Source organism: Corvus kubaryi, unplaced genomic scaffold (genome assembly GCF_017639235.1).
Source record: "Corvus kubaryi isolate FWS band 111438036 unplaced genomic scaffold, C.kubaryi_AGA036_p1.0 37397, whole genome shotgun sequence".
In the NCBI taxonomy this organism is placed as follows: Eukaryota; Metazoa; Chordata; class Aves; order Passeriformes; family Corvidae; genus Corvus; species Corvus kubaryi.
The window spans coordinates 12,475,265-12,491,970 of NW_024581136.1; the positions used below are offsets into that span (position 1 = coordinate 12,475,265).

The following is a 16,706-nucleotide window of genomic DNA, read 5'->3' on the forward strand; positions in this document are numbered from 1 at the left end:
TCCTTTTTTTCCTCTAAGAGTTCTGCAAGGAGTTTAGAATCATTTTCAAATGTCACATTGCAAAGCATGTTCTACTCTTCAACTCTCCTTAATCACCAGTGAGGATTGTAAAAGGATTTTAGGGGGAGGGATTTCCCTGTCTTGGGTTACCCACTGTTCCCAGTTCAAGGCTGCCCTTACAGCATGGACTTAAATGCAGATCTCACACACGATGACAAATGGCTCCTTAACAATATGTTAAAGGAAGTGTGTGTAACACCAATTCAATTAGCATATTACCTGTCTTTTTTAAACATGAAATTTCATTTTAGTACTGAAGAAAATCAGATTTTCTGTTCACAGTGCATTTTTCTCACCTGAAGGCATTTAGCAAATGAATGAATTAAGCTTTGAAAAGTGCCAGAGGCAAAACTTTTAATCAAAGAGAAGTGAATAGCATTTAGTGCATTTTGGCTCATACTCCAACATTACGATTGCTCGGATGGGCATCTTTTTCTAGGTTCCCAAGCTGTGTCTCAGTAGGCACTTGGTCAGAGCAGTGTCTGAAGTAAGATGAAGTTATTCAAGTGGAAAATATAAGAGTGTGACATAATAATGACAATAAATGTTCAAGAGGAAGATTAATATGAAACTATTTTAATTCTGAATGTTACAGAACTCAAACACAGCCATGGTGTGTCAGGTGAAAACTCAGCCAGTCTCATGTCCTGTTTCTGACAGCACATGATTGCAGATACCTTAGAAAAGTTTGTAAGAACAGTACAAATGCCAAACACTGTATTGTTATTTAACAACCCTAAAGTAATTTTCCTGCTGAAGATATATCCAACTGCTTTTTGAACAGAAAGAGATGTTTAGTACAAGTCCCATGATGAGGCTCAGATTACCAACACAGCATGTGCAGTGCAACCCCCTCTGGCTCTTCTGACCCATCTCCCTTATTGTTGCATTTGACACCTGCCAGATCTTCCACTGGAGAGACAGCAAAAATTTCCTGTTCTTTCACTTCCTGTTTGTCCAAGAGTTTCTAGACTTCCCCAAAAGTACAGAAATAGTTTCCCCAAATACATATACTGGTGCAACAGATAATTTCTGGTTTTGAAAATGTAATCCCATAGATGTCAGATTCTCCTACTACACAGCATTGATTCACTGGGTCGTACAATGAAGCATCCACACGGACAGTTTAGCTGGGTTCTTTGAAACAAAACAGTTTCCCAAACAACTTATTTGAACAGAAGTGAAAAAATCAGCTGATGCTTTTAATCTCTGGATGGATGCAGAATCTACAAACTTTTACACAAGGCTGTCTTTGTCTCCAGTGCCTGCTTTCTCCTTTTGCCAGGGTAAATAGCTTCCCTGGAGTTTGGCATATAGCCTGCTTATGGCTGTGGCACTAATATTGCTACCCAGGAAAGCCCCACCATGAAAGAGAAAGAAAAGCACAAGAAAAAAATTAGCAGAGGATCTGGGTGGCAGACAACTTGCCAGTGCTTTCCTGAACTGTAACTTAGCAGAGCTGAGCACCATATAATGCTAGGCAGCTCTTTCATATCCATCAAAATTAACTATTTTAGGCTTTCTGGATTCACACACTCCTGCTATCCTGCAAATATGAAACAAAGCAGCACTACTGCAGTTCTGTGACATGAACTCACTTTTACCCTAAGGAATCACAGTGGTTGCACATCTTTCCCTGGAATGGAAACCTGCAACCTGATTTCAAAACATTCTAAACCATATTATTATGGATGACAGTTCTACCTTAACTCAGAGACCTGAGGCACTAGTTATAAAATAAAGAAAAAGATGGGGTGGAGGGTTAATCACAGCAATTAAAAGAAGTTACACCACTGCAGCCATCAGCAGCAGGGTGTGTACCTTTGAGCCTGGCAACTCTTTGATGGCGTAAGGCAGACACCTGCCATGAGGCTGGAACCTGTGGGCAGCCAAGTGATGACAGATCAGGAAGGAAAAGAGCACTTGAAAGGGCCAGAAAGCAATGGGAAGAACTGTGGCCAGGGGACTAGGGAATCAGTTGAACCCACCAGAGATAAGTCTGCTGTCATCCCTTACCAGTGCCCTAGGATCACTTCAACTCTTTCCCTACAACCTGCAAATTTCTCCACTGCCAGAGGTCAGTCTCTCCAGGAGCTGGAGGTATACAACTGAAGAGTTACTGAAAATTCTCTAGGAGGTGAAACAGCATTGTTTTCCACACTGGAAGCCCTCCCAAGCTTCCCAAAGGAGTGGAGGAAGAGCAAAGTTAATTTTATCAGATTACCTGAGTTTGTTTGCCTTCCTCCATCATCCCTCTCCAAATCTTTATGAAATATGGGTGTAAAGTTGGTGCTGTAAGTTTCCAGACCCATGTCACTAGCCCAGTTTGGCTACTTGACCCACATGGACTAATCTATAAAGGAGGCTGCACACACCACACTGGCTCCCCTGCTCAGGAACAGCAAAACTGTTGTGCAAGACTGTCTGGAAACTCAGTCTCCAAAAGGGAAAGCTGGGGGTCTCCTGCTCTTCAGCCAAATTTTCAGTAGACGCTTCAAAAACAAATGTGCTTCTTTGTACCACCTGGTAGGGGCTGGTGGCTGGGGTCTTGGAGTGGCAGCACATTATGAGTTCTTTCCACCTCATGCCACTCCTGAGACCTGCCTGGTCACAGGGAAGCCATCTATCAATGGGACTGAGCACAGCCCCAATGGATTCACTGTTCCAGCCCTTGAGCACAACCAGCTTCACACAGGTCTTAAGATTAAGCCTCTTCAGGAAGTGGCAAGATGACAAGTGGAGTGGGCAAAGACAGGAGAGGCACCACCTGTAGAAGGGTGTTGGAGGTTAGGATTTTTTTTCTTTTTTTCTTCCTCCCAGGGAATTTTTCTCCTATTTCTTGCCTAGTTAGAGATGAAGTCATCACTTGTAAGGGTTTGATAAAAGCTACAAATGGCACTACAAAGTCTCTCCAAAGTCAAGCACAGAGGACCAATATCCTGTGACAGCCAAGGCAAGAATGATTTGTTTTTAAAATTCATAGACAACAGACATCAGATCAGAGGTAACCTGCAGTTGTACCAAATATTGATAGGATTTAAATGGAAGGTTTTTTCAAACAAACAAACAAAAAAAAAAACCCCAAAAAACAAAAAACCAAACAAATAAACCCTCCCAAAAACCAAAACAAACAAGGGTGGAGGAGAAGCACAGATAAAGCTGGAAAGGAGGCTGAGCAGGAGTGTGTAGGCCCTGGAACATTCTTTGATATGCTGTGTGAAGTAACAGGCTGGATTATTTATTACAGCTATTGCTTTGTGAAAGCCCTTGCTGCCCTAATTTCCCTTCTAGCCCTGCAAGCCTGCCAGTGCTGGGTTGTGCTGGAGCAGAGCACTGCCAGCACTACAAGGCATGCTAGGATCTGGTCAGGTCTCACTTTTCTGTAGTTACATTCTCCTCCATTTTAAATTCAGGAAGTTCAGATGCACCACCATGATTTAATTATAAATACTTTATATTCCAACATAAAAGTGCTTTTGGTCCTCAATACAAATTTGATTCTAAGTTTACAGTAGAGTTTACAGGCAGCTCTACTCAACTCCAACATTTGAATCCTTTTCAAAAGTGATTTGCATACAAGAATTCTCTAGCACTTCACCTTAACAGAGTTACAGCTAAGCTTGGCTGTCACCTCCAGCTGTGTGCTCGAACAGTCTCTTCTCAAATTGAATCAGTGCCAATGAGCAGCACTGTAACAGTTATTTTAGAATTCCTGCATCACATTGTCATTTATGTCTTTTCTTACACTAAGTCACCTCTAGTGTGCCCTCCATAGTTACTGTGCTCTTCTTTCCATAATCTGGAGCCTTAAAGAACAAGTAAATGAGATTTTACAAGCTTCCTCCTGAAAACACACTGGTGACTGTTTTCAGCTCAGCATGGATTCCTCTACTAATACTTGTACAGAAAAAAAAAGGAGAGAGAAGCTTGATGTCATCACATCAAGCTGAATTCTGAAATAGAGTTTATATGGATAAAGGGAAGGTGGGTGCAGGAACTGAAAGAGGGCGAGGGAGATCTGAAAGAAATTGAATGGAGACCAGGAAGTGTGGTATGGGTTGTAATGAAAAAAGTAAAGGGCACAGAGAAAATGGAGCATATGTGAGTGTTCAGGTAGCCCCTAGAGGCTGCATTCCAAAGCCTCTACATTCCTCTGTCATGGAGTTAGCAGTGAAACTCACCGGCAAAGTGACTCTCTCATCTCACATTCAACGCCTCATCCAAGCAGAACTGATAATGGGTGTGATTCTACATCATTAAAAATAAAACAAACATTAAAAAACTAACTAACACATCGATAGTAAACACCAAATTTAAGTTTCTTTCTTCAACTTTAGAATGACTTTTTACCAAGTATGTGGGAGATACTTAACATCAAATTCACATGTGAAGGCACACGCATTCTAATGTGTTTCCTGGGATTTGGGTGTTGGTTTGGTTGTTTGGTTTTTTTCCAACTTGTTGACAAATTCAAGTGGCTAAATTCAGGACAATAAAACCAAAACAGAGCTTTAAAACTGTGCTTTCCAAAGTCAAATTACTTGAGGTCATCAGGCCATTCACAGAAATGGCACCTACTCAGCTCTTGCTGAGATACTCTGTTGAATTTTCCTGAGGTTTGCTCAGGACTGTGCATGAGGATGATTCTGCTTGGCTAGGACAAGGGGACACAGCGTGGCTTCAGCTGGGAACCACAGCATCCGGCTTCAACTGCTCTCAGAGAGGAGAATATGGTCCAGATCCCTGCGAGAACATCTGTGACTTTTATGAAGACCAGACCAAAAAAAAATATTGTTAGTCTGGATCTTGGCTTGCATCCACTTTCTGAAGAGCTCTGGGATAGACTAATATCAATAGCCAGAAGGAGGTTTATACACTTGAGAGGAAATTCCTGGAGGTAAAGGTAGCTGTCTCATGCTGGCCTGTGACTGCTGCAGCCTAGCGTGGAATGGCACAAACCCTGTAGGGGTGGGGCTGCAGTGTGCCCCCCAGAAGGGGCTCAGTGCTGATCTTGCTCACGCCCTCGGGGAGCCGGAAGGTGAACGCCCGCAGCAGGCTGGCAAAGAAAATGAAGAGCTCGGTCCTTGCTAAGTGCTCCCCCAAACACACCCGGTGCCCTGCAGAGGGAAGAGGGGAAGGACAGTGAGTATTTAGGAATTTTCCAGTTTTATAATCACTTAGTTCATGCCTGTTATAAGCAGAGGTGCCTTTTGCTTTGTTTTGTTCAAGGACAGGATCATGAAAGCCACAGAACTAAAACTATGTGAATTCCTTCTCAAAAACATCCCATCCAATGTCCTAGGTTAGGAGACACAAAATGAAGATTTCAGTGAAAATCCATGAGGTGACAACGTAATTTCTTTCTTGTCCTAACAGAAGATTATTTTGCTTTCACAGAAGATGTTGAACTTCAGGACCACACACAAAAAATCTGCCAGGTGTTTGCGCATACTTTAGTGAGTTAGCATCAGCAGAGCAAAATTACTTAGTAATGGCATTTGCAGTTGAACAGAGGCTTGGTCACTTTATGGGCAAAGCATGAGGCCTACTGTTAATTTCCCAGGATTCCCATTCCTTGGCTCCAATGGTATGAGCAGAAAAGGTGAGTATTACATTCACATTTCCAAATAGTAGACAAATACAAGGAAAGAAGAAGCCACTTGAATTAGAAAACCACTTCTGTATGGACACTTAAGTGACTATGAACAAACTAAAAACCATCAGCAGGAACTTTACTGCTAGCTATGATTACTGTGTATTGTTACCTCGTTTCCTTCTTTTGCAGCTGGGTTTTCAGTTCTGTAAGCAAGAACTGAATCCTTTGTTTATCAATGCCTTCTGCTTTCCTTTCAGCTTGTTTCTTTAAAAGGGATTGCGATTAACTCCAGAACACACAGGACAAATTACTTTTCAGGAAAATACTATGTGTAAAGAACATTACAGACAAAACCTATGTAGGACTGCAGCATGCAGCCAGCCCAAGAGGTTCGGGGGTTTGAGTGGGATTCCCACCACAGTGTCCTAAGAACAGATTGGGGTCTGACAGCACAGAAGCTTCTCCTTTGGCAGAAACAAGCCAGGAATGTTCTTTAAGAACAGCAAACAGCAGAGATAGAAGATGTTATCTGAAGAAATACCCTAATTTCATACTTCTGTATTCATCTTCTCATCTGTCAGGTCAGTTCAAACTGTCAATGCATTTACCTGCTGAGAATGGTAAGAAAGCTTCTCGAGGTATGAAATTTCCTTCTTTATCCAGAAAATGGCCAGGGTTGAACTGTCGAGGTGTCTCCCACTGCTCAGGGTCATACAGAACAGATGCTATATTTGGTATAACAATGGTGCCCTGCAAAGAAGAAACTGTTGATTCAGTTCCAACTGCTAGTGCCTGTCACCCATCAGCTTATGCCTGGTGGATAAAACTGTTGCTTGTTGGTATTTGGCCAAGTGCCAAGCTGGGCAGGGATGTCTTAACCAGTGCTTTGGCAAACCAGTTTCTCCTCTCAGTCCATCCCCTGCCAAACAGAGCTTGTTGTGATGATGGGCAGGAGCTTGAGCCTTCCCTGGCAGAGGCCTTATCAGCTGTGTGAGCACCTACATGCTAAGTAAAAGACTTCTTTCATTCCTGGAGCCACAAATAGTAACTCTTCCCCAGGCACCACATTCCTGAGTTTAATGGAGAGTAGTTTATAGATGGAAAACAAGTTACAAAACTGAAATGTCTCTCTGCTGAAGAAAGAACAGAAGCTGAAAATGTGTCTGTACCTTTCTGACAGGGAATCCCAGCAGTGTTGTGTTCCTCACACACACCCTGGGCATGCCAACAAAGACAATGTTGCTGAAGCGCTGGATCTCATGAACCACAGCATTTGTGTAGGGCAGTTTTCTCCGATCCTCGTAGCAAATTAACTGGGAAGGACCCAGAACAGCATCCAGCTCCTTCTGCACTTTCTCTGTGGAGAAATATTCACCACTTCAGAGGAGAAAAATGTGCAAAATACTTTAACAAATCACTTTCCTTAGAGCAACAGAAAAATGTATTATTCCAGCATAGTACATTAGGTTTATACCCTGTGATTTAATATTATTTTATGCCTGAGTTTAGTATAGGATAATAAAAATATACAGGAAAACCCCACTACTCTCACCTTGGATGTCTGGGTTCACCACCATATAGAGCAGTCCCCAGTACAGTGTAGTGCTTGAGGTCTCTGATCCACCAAGGAAAAGATCATTTATGACATACACCAAATTCTCTTCATCATACTTGGGCTTGGCCCCCTCTTTAGACTGTAGATGGTGATAAAAAGTTGAAGTTAAAGCATAAAAATTATGCCATCCTGTATGCCCTCTGTGTGAGTCTTGTGAAACTTCCACAGCTGGCATGTGCACAAAGAATAGTCAAAATCACACTTTTTGATGAGTACTAAGAGTTCAGCAGTTTCCCAAATAGGCACAGTAAATCTGCATTGCTGTCTTTCATGAGATGGATTATTCTTTCATTAAGAAAAGGCAATTCTATGCCTGACAATCACAAAAGCTTCGAAGCACACTACAAGTTTGCAGTTAGCCTGGAGTTTACTTACATGCAAGTGCCCTACACTCTGTCACTCCTTGGCCTTGGTATCTAATGGTGCTAGCAAATACAAAAGGAAAACATATCTGAATAAAAGGATTTCAACAGAACATTTTGAGAGTAATTTCTTTTCTCAGTTCAGGATAAATGTGAACTGAGGGGAGAGATGTGTACCCAAGTATTTCCTTCTGAATAATAAGGGAACAACTAGAGAAAATACATTAGGCAAAAAAATTTTCAAACAAACAGATGGCAATAAATTGCACCCCTGACACCAGAGAAAGCTGCATCTTTGCCCTCTAAAATGCTTATTTTAGTAAATCTTGTCATACTCACTCAGATATTAAGTGTAAGATGATGTATCAGCTCCTTTCAGAGCCCATGAGCCAACACTGTGAGGACACAGCAGCCTGACTAGCTGAAAGTTTATGACCAGAGGTAGAAGCTACGTAAACTTCATCCACCCTAGGAAAGAGATGCTTCTTTTACCTCCTGAAAAGTTTGAAGCAGAAACCCTAGTGGTCTTAGCAGAGCCTCCCTGGCTCAGAGTCAGTTCCTACTATGGAAAAAATAGCCTGGGCAAGGAAGAAGATTAATGCTGATTATGGCATTGTTTGTGAAATTGTTTTCTAGGCTGTCCAATTTGAATATAGGTGCCAAGCCAGCCATGCCCTAAAGAGTGGGGAAATTAGAGGTAACATGGAGGTAATGATTCCCTGCCAAGGAAGGAACCAGACAGCTATGTGGCACAAGGACAGCCAGTGTTGGAGCACACACTGGATCCTGAAGAAGCATGCCTGCTATTTCAAGGCAGTGACTTGTGCATGTGTATTTAATCCCACTGTAAACACGGGCCTTGCTGTAGAAGATGAGGTGGTCTACCAAACTTATGCAACCTACAGGAATAAACTGTCTCATATTTATTACAGGATTGAAGTATACTCATGGGTATCTATGGAAAGCAGATGAGAACTCATGGGTTCACCCCCTATCATACTTCATGGCAATTCATTCATGTAACTAAAATACAAAACTGGATGCCTTTCTGAGAGACCTGGGTTATTAAGTCCCAAAATATTGTATTCATGTTAAGAAGCTTATGAAATGCAAGAAACTATGGTGGAAGGGTCACACTGGGTGATTTAGTGGTCTGTTTGGCCTTATACTTCATAACAGCATGATCAGCCAGAACAAACACTTACTTTCTCAATCTCAGCCAGGTAAAAGTCAATGAAATCCTGTGGTTCAGCTGGTATCCCTCTCTCTACATGTCTTCTGATCTCCTTCCTTGCAAAAGAACTCAGGACATCATAGCAAGCCAACACCTTCTTATGAGGCCCAGGGAGGCGACACAGCAGCCAGGGCAGGATTTCGTACATCTGCAGGAGTGACACACAAGGGGTACCCTGAGTTCTCTGTCACTGACAAAGCTGCTTTTAGCCACACCAAAAGGCTGAATTGTCCTGCCCAGAAATGCTGATAGTGGAATAAACAAATTAGCATTGCTTTGAGCAGATTTTTGCCATCATGTGGGAAAGCTTTAATAGGAATTTGACACAATTCCAGGAGTCGAGGCAGTTCTGACAACACTCTGCTCATGCCTCTAAGTTTACTTGACTAATGAAGATCACTATTTGACTTCACTCCTGCACAGTTGGAGACCCCAGCTTCCACACACTCAAAATGTAAGGACATCCTTTCTGGATACCATGGGGCTACTAAAATTAATAGGTCTGCAGCCTCTAGTAACTGCTGGAATTTTTGGAGTTCATGAAAGAAATTATGGTCTGGGTATCACTCTAGGATAAGGGCTAATTTAATTTTCGTAGTCAGAGTCCTCATGACTGCTAAGGAGCAATAATTGTTCTTATGGTTAAAAGTATTACATCCTCAGACTGCTGAGTGTATTTACACACACATTTGTCAGCTCAAAATACTGTTCTCTATCTTGGATAGTTCTGTCTGTGTAGCATCTGCCAGTCCACCCTGCCCAGCAAAGAGCAGTTCTATCTCCTCTCCTTGTTCTTTCAGACCTAGCAAGCAAAGTCTCTCTAATTTTAAGTTTGTAGGTCACTCCATTACCACTTCTCCACCTTTGTTTCCCTTCAGAATCACAACAAAAGATGTCCAAGACCCTAGAATGTGTCTTACAGATTATTAGACTTCAGAACCTACTGTAACACTTCATTGGATCTAAAAGGAAAATAGTGCTGGAAATACCCTAAGATTCTGTTTGCTTTTTCATCCTGTTAGCTGTTAGTTTACACCAATCCCTTTCCTCTTAACCTTTGCACTGAAATGTTCTAAACTCATAGTAAGTGAGCTTAGAACCATTAATCCTATTAATTAATCTAATTAATTCCTATAATGTTTCATAATTTCATTTTGTACTATTGCAATTTGTTCCATTCTCATAACTCCAATCCACAGTGCTTACAAGCTTTTGCAGTAGGATGTCCTGAACCTCCTCTGTATGTTAAGGTCTCCTGGTTTTGATCATCCACAAATTTAAACTACTTTTGTATTTTTAACTATGGAAAAGTTGTATAGTGTTAGTTTCATATAAAAGATTTGTTGAATAGCTTTACATCAGCATTTTAGTTTGCCTTCTCCTGTAAAACTCAAATGCCAATTAAATTTGCTGTGCCATCCACATTCCCCATTACACACAGCCTGTCCCTCTTTAAGGGTCTAAACCACAAAGTCTAATTCATGAGGAATACTTCAAGTGCACTTCAAGATGCTTCAAGTGCAAAGTTGGTCTTCATGGTGTTTTGTGGGAAGGAGCTCCTAAAAAATCTCTGACAGAATTTGAATTGTGAGACTGTCAGAGAATGTATATATTGTTTTTGCAATGTGTGAATGGTGAGCTATAATGAAGTAAGGGAAAGATTCATAGTGAATATTTTATCATTTGTGAGGTAGGGAAAAAAAAGAAAATTTCCAGCATATGATTCACAGAGTGATAAGAAGCAGAAGAGTGAACTCAATGATATCCATTTTTGGAGGAGAGAAGTAAATAGAAATGGGAGGAGCGGCACTGCAGAATTCAAATGTATTACCAACTCCAGTCTCAAATTAAATTTAGAGGTTTCTGTTAATAGTCTCAGAAATACCAAAGGATTTAAGGCCCCTAAGCTTGCAAAAAACCCAAGAGAGTTCTTAAAAATGGTTTCAAAACCAAGGAGGCAGTAATAAGGTCCCTCCCCAAGGACACTTCTTAGCTCCTAGCCTGCATTTGCCTGTTGCTCTGACTTTATTGAAGACCCATTTTTGAATCTGCTCTTTTACTTTCTACCTATTTCAGAAAAAAACCAGAATATGATTTACTCACCTGATGAACAAAGCTGCCTGCAAACCTGAATATTTGCTCTGTAGCACGGATCAGTTCATGGAAGGTTTTGTCCTCATCAGAGAAGTGATATCCAAAAACCACAGCACAAATTACATTTGAAATAGAATGGAAAAGAGGGAAAGAAGGATCCACAGGTCTTCCTGCAAACACAGTAACTTGAATTCACTCTCAGTGGTTTTTTCATGTGATCCTTAAACAGATAAGACTAAATAATAGAAAAGATTACATAAAATGTTCTCTTTATCCAGCTGGGGTGTGAATGAGGACAGAGCTGTGGCACTAATATGAATTATGAAATTAAAACATAGTCATAGAACAGAGGACACTGTTAAACTGTTTCCTCATAGCTCTAAAGCAATCTCACAGCCCTTGCTGTGCAATAATGTTGTACAGCTAAGATCTGTTCTAGATCTGACCACATCAAATCTACTGTCCTCAACTGTGAGGAGGAAGACAAGTGAGATTTGAGAAGGAAGTAATGCCACTGGAGATGAACTAAGGGAAGTCAGTGACAGACATGTTCAAAAATGTAAAATACTAATTACAAGGAAAGCCTGAAGGAATGTGGGATGGTTTAAGAAGAAGAATAGATGGACAGGAACTGCAAAGTAAATAGAATGAAACTATAATGGTCTCAGCTGTGAGCAGTAGATCGTATCTCTGTCTGATGATTTTTTCTAAAGTTATGAGACAGATACCCATAAAAAGTGATTTGGATAGAAATGATCCTGTCTTGGACTCTCAGATTAACCTGATAATCCACTGAAGTTCCCTCCCACTTCCCACTTTCTTTGTTTCTCTTGTCAATAGTTACTTAGTCAGAGACACTGAAATATCCAGGGCACCCAATGTCATTGAAATTTAAGGGAATTACTAAACTCTGCAATACTCTTCAGTTCCCATGGCAGGCAGCCTGAGAATGGTTTGGCTGTGCAGTGCAGCAGCATCATGTCATTGTACAATATATCACAGACAAATTATCAGCCTGTGGAGGTGGAATATCAGAAGTTCCCAGCTTCACTAGATGCATGAAGAGCTATATAAGAAAGAAATACTTGTGATTCTATGCTCTATCTGCTCTTGTGCTTTGGTAAGTTTGTATACACCACCAGGGATCTACCCTGACCCTAGAAAAGGTAGGTAAGTTTGCATACTGAAGATATGGATCCATATCCAGACTGAAAAGTGCCTGATTTCTTAGCAGTTAAGATACCTTTTAGGTTCACAAAAAGCTCCACCAAGTGAGAGGCCTCCTCTTGCACTCGGTGCTCCAGGCCTTTTTTCCCCATTCCCAAATTGCGTAGAGTCATTATTCCAAAGCGTCTCTGCTGCTTCCAGGAGCGACCACTTGCCAGGATAATACCTGAGGGTGTTCCTTGGCATGTTACTATTTGCCACAGACATGAACAATTCATTTAAATATACATTATAAAATACATGGAGTAAATCAGGGAACACACTGTGATACAAGTATCTTTAGGTGAAATTATTGGTAACCAAAAATCATAGCCAAACATACCCCAACTATAACTAGACCACATATTCTTAATGTTGAATGTAGTTAATCATTGAATAGAGCAGTCTAAGGATTTTCTGACTGCTCTATTTCTTCATGTCTTAAAAAACCCCGAAACACCTTGAGATGCCTTTTTAGGAGATCTGCTTTCACCATACTCAAGTGAGATCACGCTCAGGACAGGAATAACTGGATGAATTTCCACAGAGTACAGGGCAGGGTATGTTTGTGGAGATGTAGATCAATTAATGTGATGGTTATAGGTTGAGGTGATGAAGGTGAAAGATAAGTGACATTTGGGCTCTGTTTCTACCCTGGAAGAGACAATGCTCCATTAATTGTTAGATAGCATTCCTGGTCACCTAAGAGCCCTGAACTGCTGCTGTGAAGGTGAGGTTTCACCCAGCTTTAAACAATCTGTATCTGCTTTGGTCTAGCAAATGCAGGGGCAGGGAAAAAAGACTGCAAACTGGTGGAATACTCCAAGAAGAAGTGGGTTTTCCTGTGTTGGAGGCACTCTCACAATCAAATGTTTGGGAGTGTCTGCAAGTAAGGCAGTGTGAATACTGAAGGAGGGTTTTATAGGTCTCTTGCTCATGATGGAAAGTGTTTGGCAACCATAACGTATACGGTTGTTGGAACCCTGGATTCTGAGAGTTTCAGCCTTCAGTGCTGAGAGGCAGTGATCCTCAGAAACACACTGTATTCGATCCAAAACCCTGGGAAAATTTCCTAAATTGTGTGATAACACTGAGGTTGTTGCTGTGTAATTAAAAGTTATGTCACTGGGTGAAATATGTAGAAATGTAGAAAATTAGGTTTAGAACATATAGGTTATAATAGGTTACAACATGGAGGATTTGGGGTGTGGATTTTTGTCTTCTTCTTTCTCCTTCTTCTTCACAAACCTGAACGTTCTGTCATTGGTTTAAAAGTTCCGCACTGCAGAACTTGAAAAGTTAGTAATTGGGTTGTAAGTAAAAACATATCTTATAATTGGTTAGTTTAGGCTTTAAAAAGCTTGGAAAAATAAAACTCATGGCCATTTTCCACCTTGCCAACAAGAAAGCACACCCTGTGCAGCTGTATTACTGATAAGATATAATAAACAACTAAGTCTGAACAAGAATACTCGATCTCCTGCGTCTCAATTCAAACTCTGAGTAAAAAGAACTCAAGATGTAAGAAGAAAAAGTAATATAAGGTTACCAAACAAGTGTTGCATTCATGTGATGTACAGCAAAATCATGTGTACCAAAATGGATTAGTCTGTGATGAGGGCAAGATTGCTGAGTTCTGAGCTGGGTTACATACATATATACATCTTGAATACAGCAAAAAAGTCACTTAGAAACAACCTGCAGTGTTTCCCAGGCTGGGGAAAGCTCAGAACAAAAGGCACCACAGCAAACAGTAAAATATTCTCAAGAGCCAATGGAGGACTTGAACAGTATCTGATGGAAGATCATTCTGAATGGGAGGGCAGAGTCTAACAAGGCAGAGTAGTTTTCAAGTCAACATTCTTGTGCACTACTAATGGCAGGAAAATCTCACCTTTTCCTTTGGCCAATGCTCTGAAGAAAGGTGACACCAGCCTCCCAGAAACATCTTCAGGGTGTGTGGTCATACCATCCTTCACTGCTTCAAATCCGTTCAGGATAACCACTGGGACCCACCCAAACCACAGAGTGTACATGTTACCATGAGTTTTTGCCAGCTGTAAGTGGAAAAGGTGCCAGAAAAAGGACAGATGAATCCCCATATATCCATCTCAAACAGACGCTGCACCTGTTATTCACCAGCCCAGCGGACAGTTTTGTGCTGGAAACATCATCCCCATGAATATAATTGTAGCTAGAAGCAGGAAGAAGCTGCTGTTTTGCTGAGAGCAAGGCTTTCAGCAGCCAATTTTATTTACACCAGGGGGAAATTATATTCTTTTCAAAGCGCATTCTGCAGTAACTCCGCAGCAAAAGAAAGACAACTTTGTACTTCTATGTTGCATCACATCCAACTCCAACATTTATTTGTAGCTTGTTAATTGAACAGCCACACTCTGCACCACTCTGGGGCTCTGCGCCTCCAGCAAGTCCTTCCTTTGCAAAACAAAATAAGCTGACAAAACCTGCACCATCTGTCTTCTCCAGGAGAGGACATGGACACAGAAATTAGTCAATAGCCATGAAGTGCCAGAGGGCTGCATTTGAGTGCAGGGTCTCCTCACAGTACTGAGGAGAGCACTTACCATTGTACATAGCAGAGGTATCCAAGCAGGGATGGGCATATGGCAGAGGAATTCCAATCATGCATGAAAAAAGCTTTGTACAAGTACAGACTCTGCTCCAGCACACACACAATGATACAAAAAAGAAGGCAGACAGTGGCTAAGGTGCCACAAAAACTACATCCAACTGATCACACCAGACACTTGCTTCTCCTCATATTTCTTTATATTCTGGCTTTCCTCTCCCTGCTAGAGCATCACAGCCTGAGTCTGCTCTGCACTCATTGGCCCGTGTATGTTCTCAGGCATCCACCTGGACTAGAGGTTACCTGCAAGCCATTAGAGGAATTACTGCAGCTGTCACTAAAAACAAGTGGCCAACAGTTTTCAGGAGCTGTAGGAAGATGGGGAGTGAATGCCCTTCCTGTACTACAAGCATATATGCACCCTATTACCCACTTTGTGATCAAATTAGGCAATGCCAGTGAGAATTTTAAAAAGTATCATGTAGGATAGCAGATACAGCTAGCATTATAGTGGATACAGCATCACACTTAGCAGTGCAGAAGCATCTTTTAGATTATTGGTATTCTCCAACTTTAATAAAAAATCATAAACCCTGTCCCCAAGTTTACTTGATTCATTAAGTTTCTCATGAAGGTGACCTATTCCTCATAAGAAGGTGACCCAAATGTAGGAATCAAACTGATCTTTATATGTCAGCGCCTTGTCTGTAACTTTTACAGACTTAAAACCTTCAGTTAATCACACTTTTTTCATTCATGGCTAAAAACAACCAATTAAGAGCATCTTAAAAGAAATACCTCCATCAGAAGATCCCGATGAAACTGAAAGTTCAAGTGCACCAAGTTTCCAAGCAATGGGAGAGGAGTTGGTCCAGGAGGGAATTGCTTGCAAGCTTTTCGCAACCTGAAAAACTCAACAATCAATAAAAAAATGATCAGGCCTATAAGACTTTGAGTTATTGTTAGCATTTCTGAGCTGATTTATCAGCTGATTTATAGCTGTCTCTATCAAAAAAGAGGTACTGGAGCTGGGAAAAAGTAATCTTGCTTCTTGTTCCACCAGTTTTGTCTGCAGACAGAGTTCTACAAAGTCTCAGTTCCTTTCCCGCCCTCTGTCCCTCCCTCTTCATCAACGCCTGCCCTTTTCCTTTGCCATACTGAGATGTAGCAAACTGATCCCTGATCAAAAGCACATCTCTCTGCTTACTGCAAGCCTCAGTATGGAAACGTGGAATCACTTGTACTCAAGGTATTTTTCCTGAAGCTTGTATCAGGGAACTGCTGGTGTCTATTGGGAGATCTGGATTGGAGTGACATCAGGTGAGAGCCCTTGCTGACCACTGGACATGAGATGAGTGAAACTCAGTTTCATCTGCCTTGGGAACTTTTAAAACATACATAGTGATTCATCTCAGAATCACCGAATTCAGATTATGAGTGTTACATATAGGTTAGACTACATAGTTACATAGAATATAGTTACAATAGTATAGAGTGTATATTTACAATAGGTTAGATTGGATATATAGTATGCACTTACAACAGGTCAGATTTTCCAGGTGTTTCAGTCACAAGCATTATTTAAATGTGGTTGTAAATTCAAACTTGCCTGCCAATACACACAGTTCATACAGGCAAAAATAAGTGTAGTTACAGACTAAAGATGCAATTGGAAAATGAGATTGCTACATGTGATTTCTGAAAAATTGGCCTTGAGTGTTCAGTCGAACTTTTTTTTCTCCAGTAAATGGAAAAATAAGCATTTCACCAAGTGAGCACTAATGACGCAGTGCTTAAAAACTCACATTAAAATTAAATATTTTTTTTAAATCAGAACATTTAAATTTTTATATTCAAAAATAAATTAAATATGAATTTCCAATTCTTTATGTACTTTTTTTTTAATGTAACCTAATTGAAAGCTTCGTGTACTTTGGTTTATTTTCTAC

General features: G+C 40.9%; 2 protein-coding genes across 3 annotated transcripts in view; both read right to left on the reverse strand.

The window, feature by feature from the left end:
- Positions 1-620: 620 nt before the first annotated feature.
- Positions 621-15,861, reverse strand: LOC121671027 (cytochrome P450 2J6-like). 2 transcript variants are annotated; one of them, XM_042042181.1, is made up of 9 exons: positions 15,556-15,861; positions 14,062-14,224; positions 12,205-12,354; positions 10,971-11,131; positions 8,839-9,015; positions 7,209-7,350; positions 6,826-7,013; positions 6,265-6,406; positions 621-5,177 (listed from the first exon to the last, which is right to left on the reverse strand). In XM_042042181.1, exons 1-9 carry the CDS (start codon positions 15,724-15,726, stop codon positions 4,999-5,001), a joined length of 1,473 nt encoding a protein of 490 aa, XP_041898115.1. In that variant the 5' UTR covers positions 15,727-15,861; the 3' UTR covers positions 621-4,998. The 2 variants fall into 2 exon arrangements, with proteins under 2 accessions (XP_041898115.1, XP_041898116.1); XM_042042182.1 differs by lacking the exon at positions 8,839-9,015 and having other exon boundaries at positions 15,556-15,860.
- Positions 621-16,706, reverse strand: part of LOC121671026 (cytochrome P450 2J4-like) — a 40,433-nt gene continuing 24,347 nt past the window's right edge. The window contains exon 10 of the mRNA XM_042042179.1: positions 621-4,998. The gene's annotated coding sequence lies outside the window, so the exon portion shown is untranslated. The remainder of the gene's footprint in view (positions 4,999-16,706) is intronic.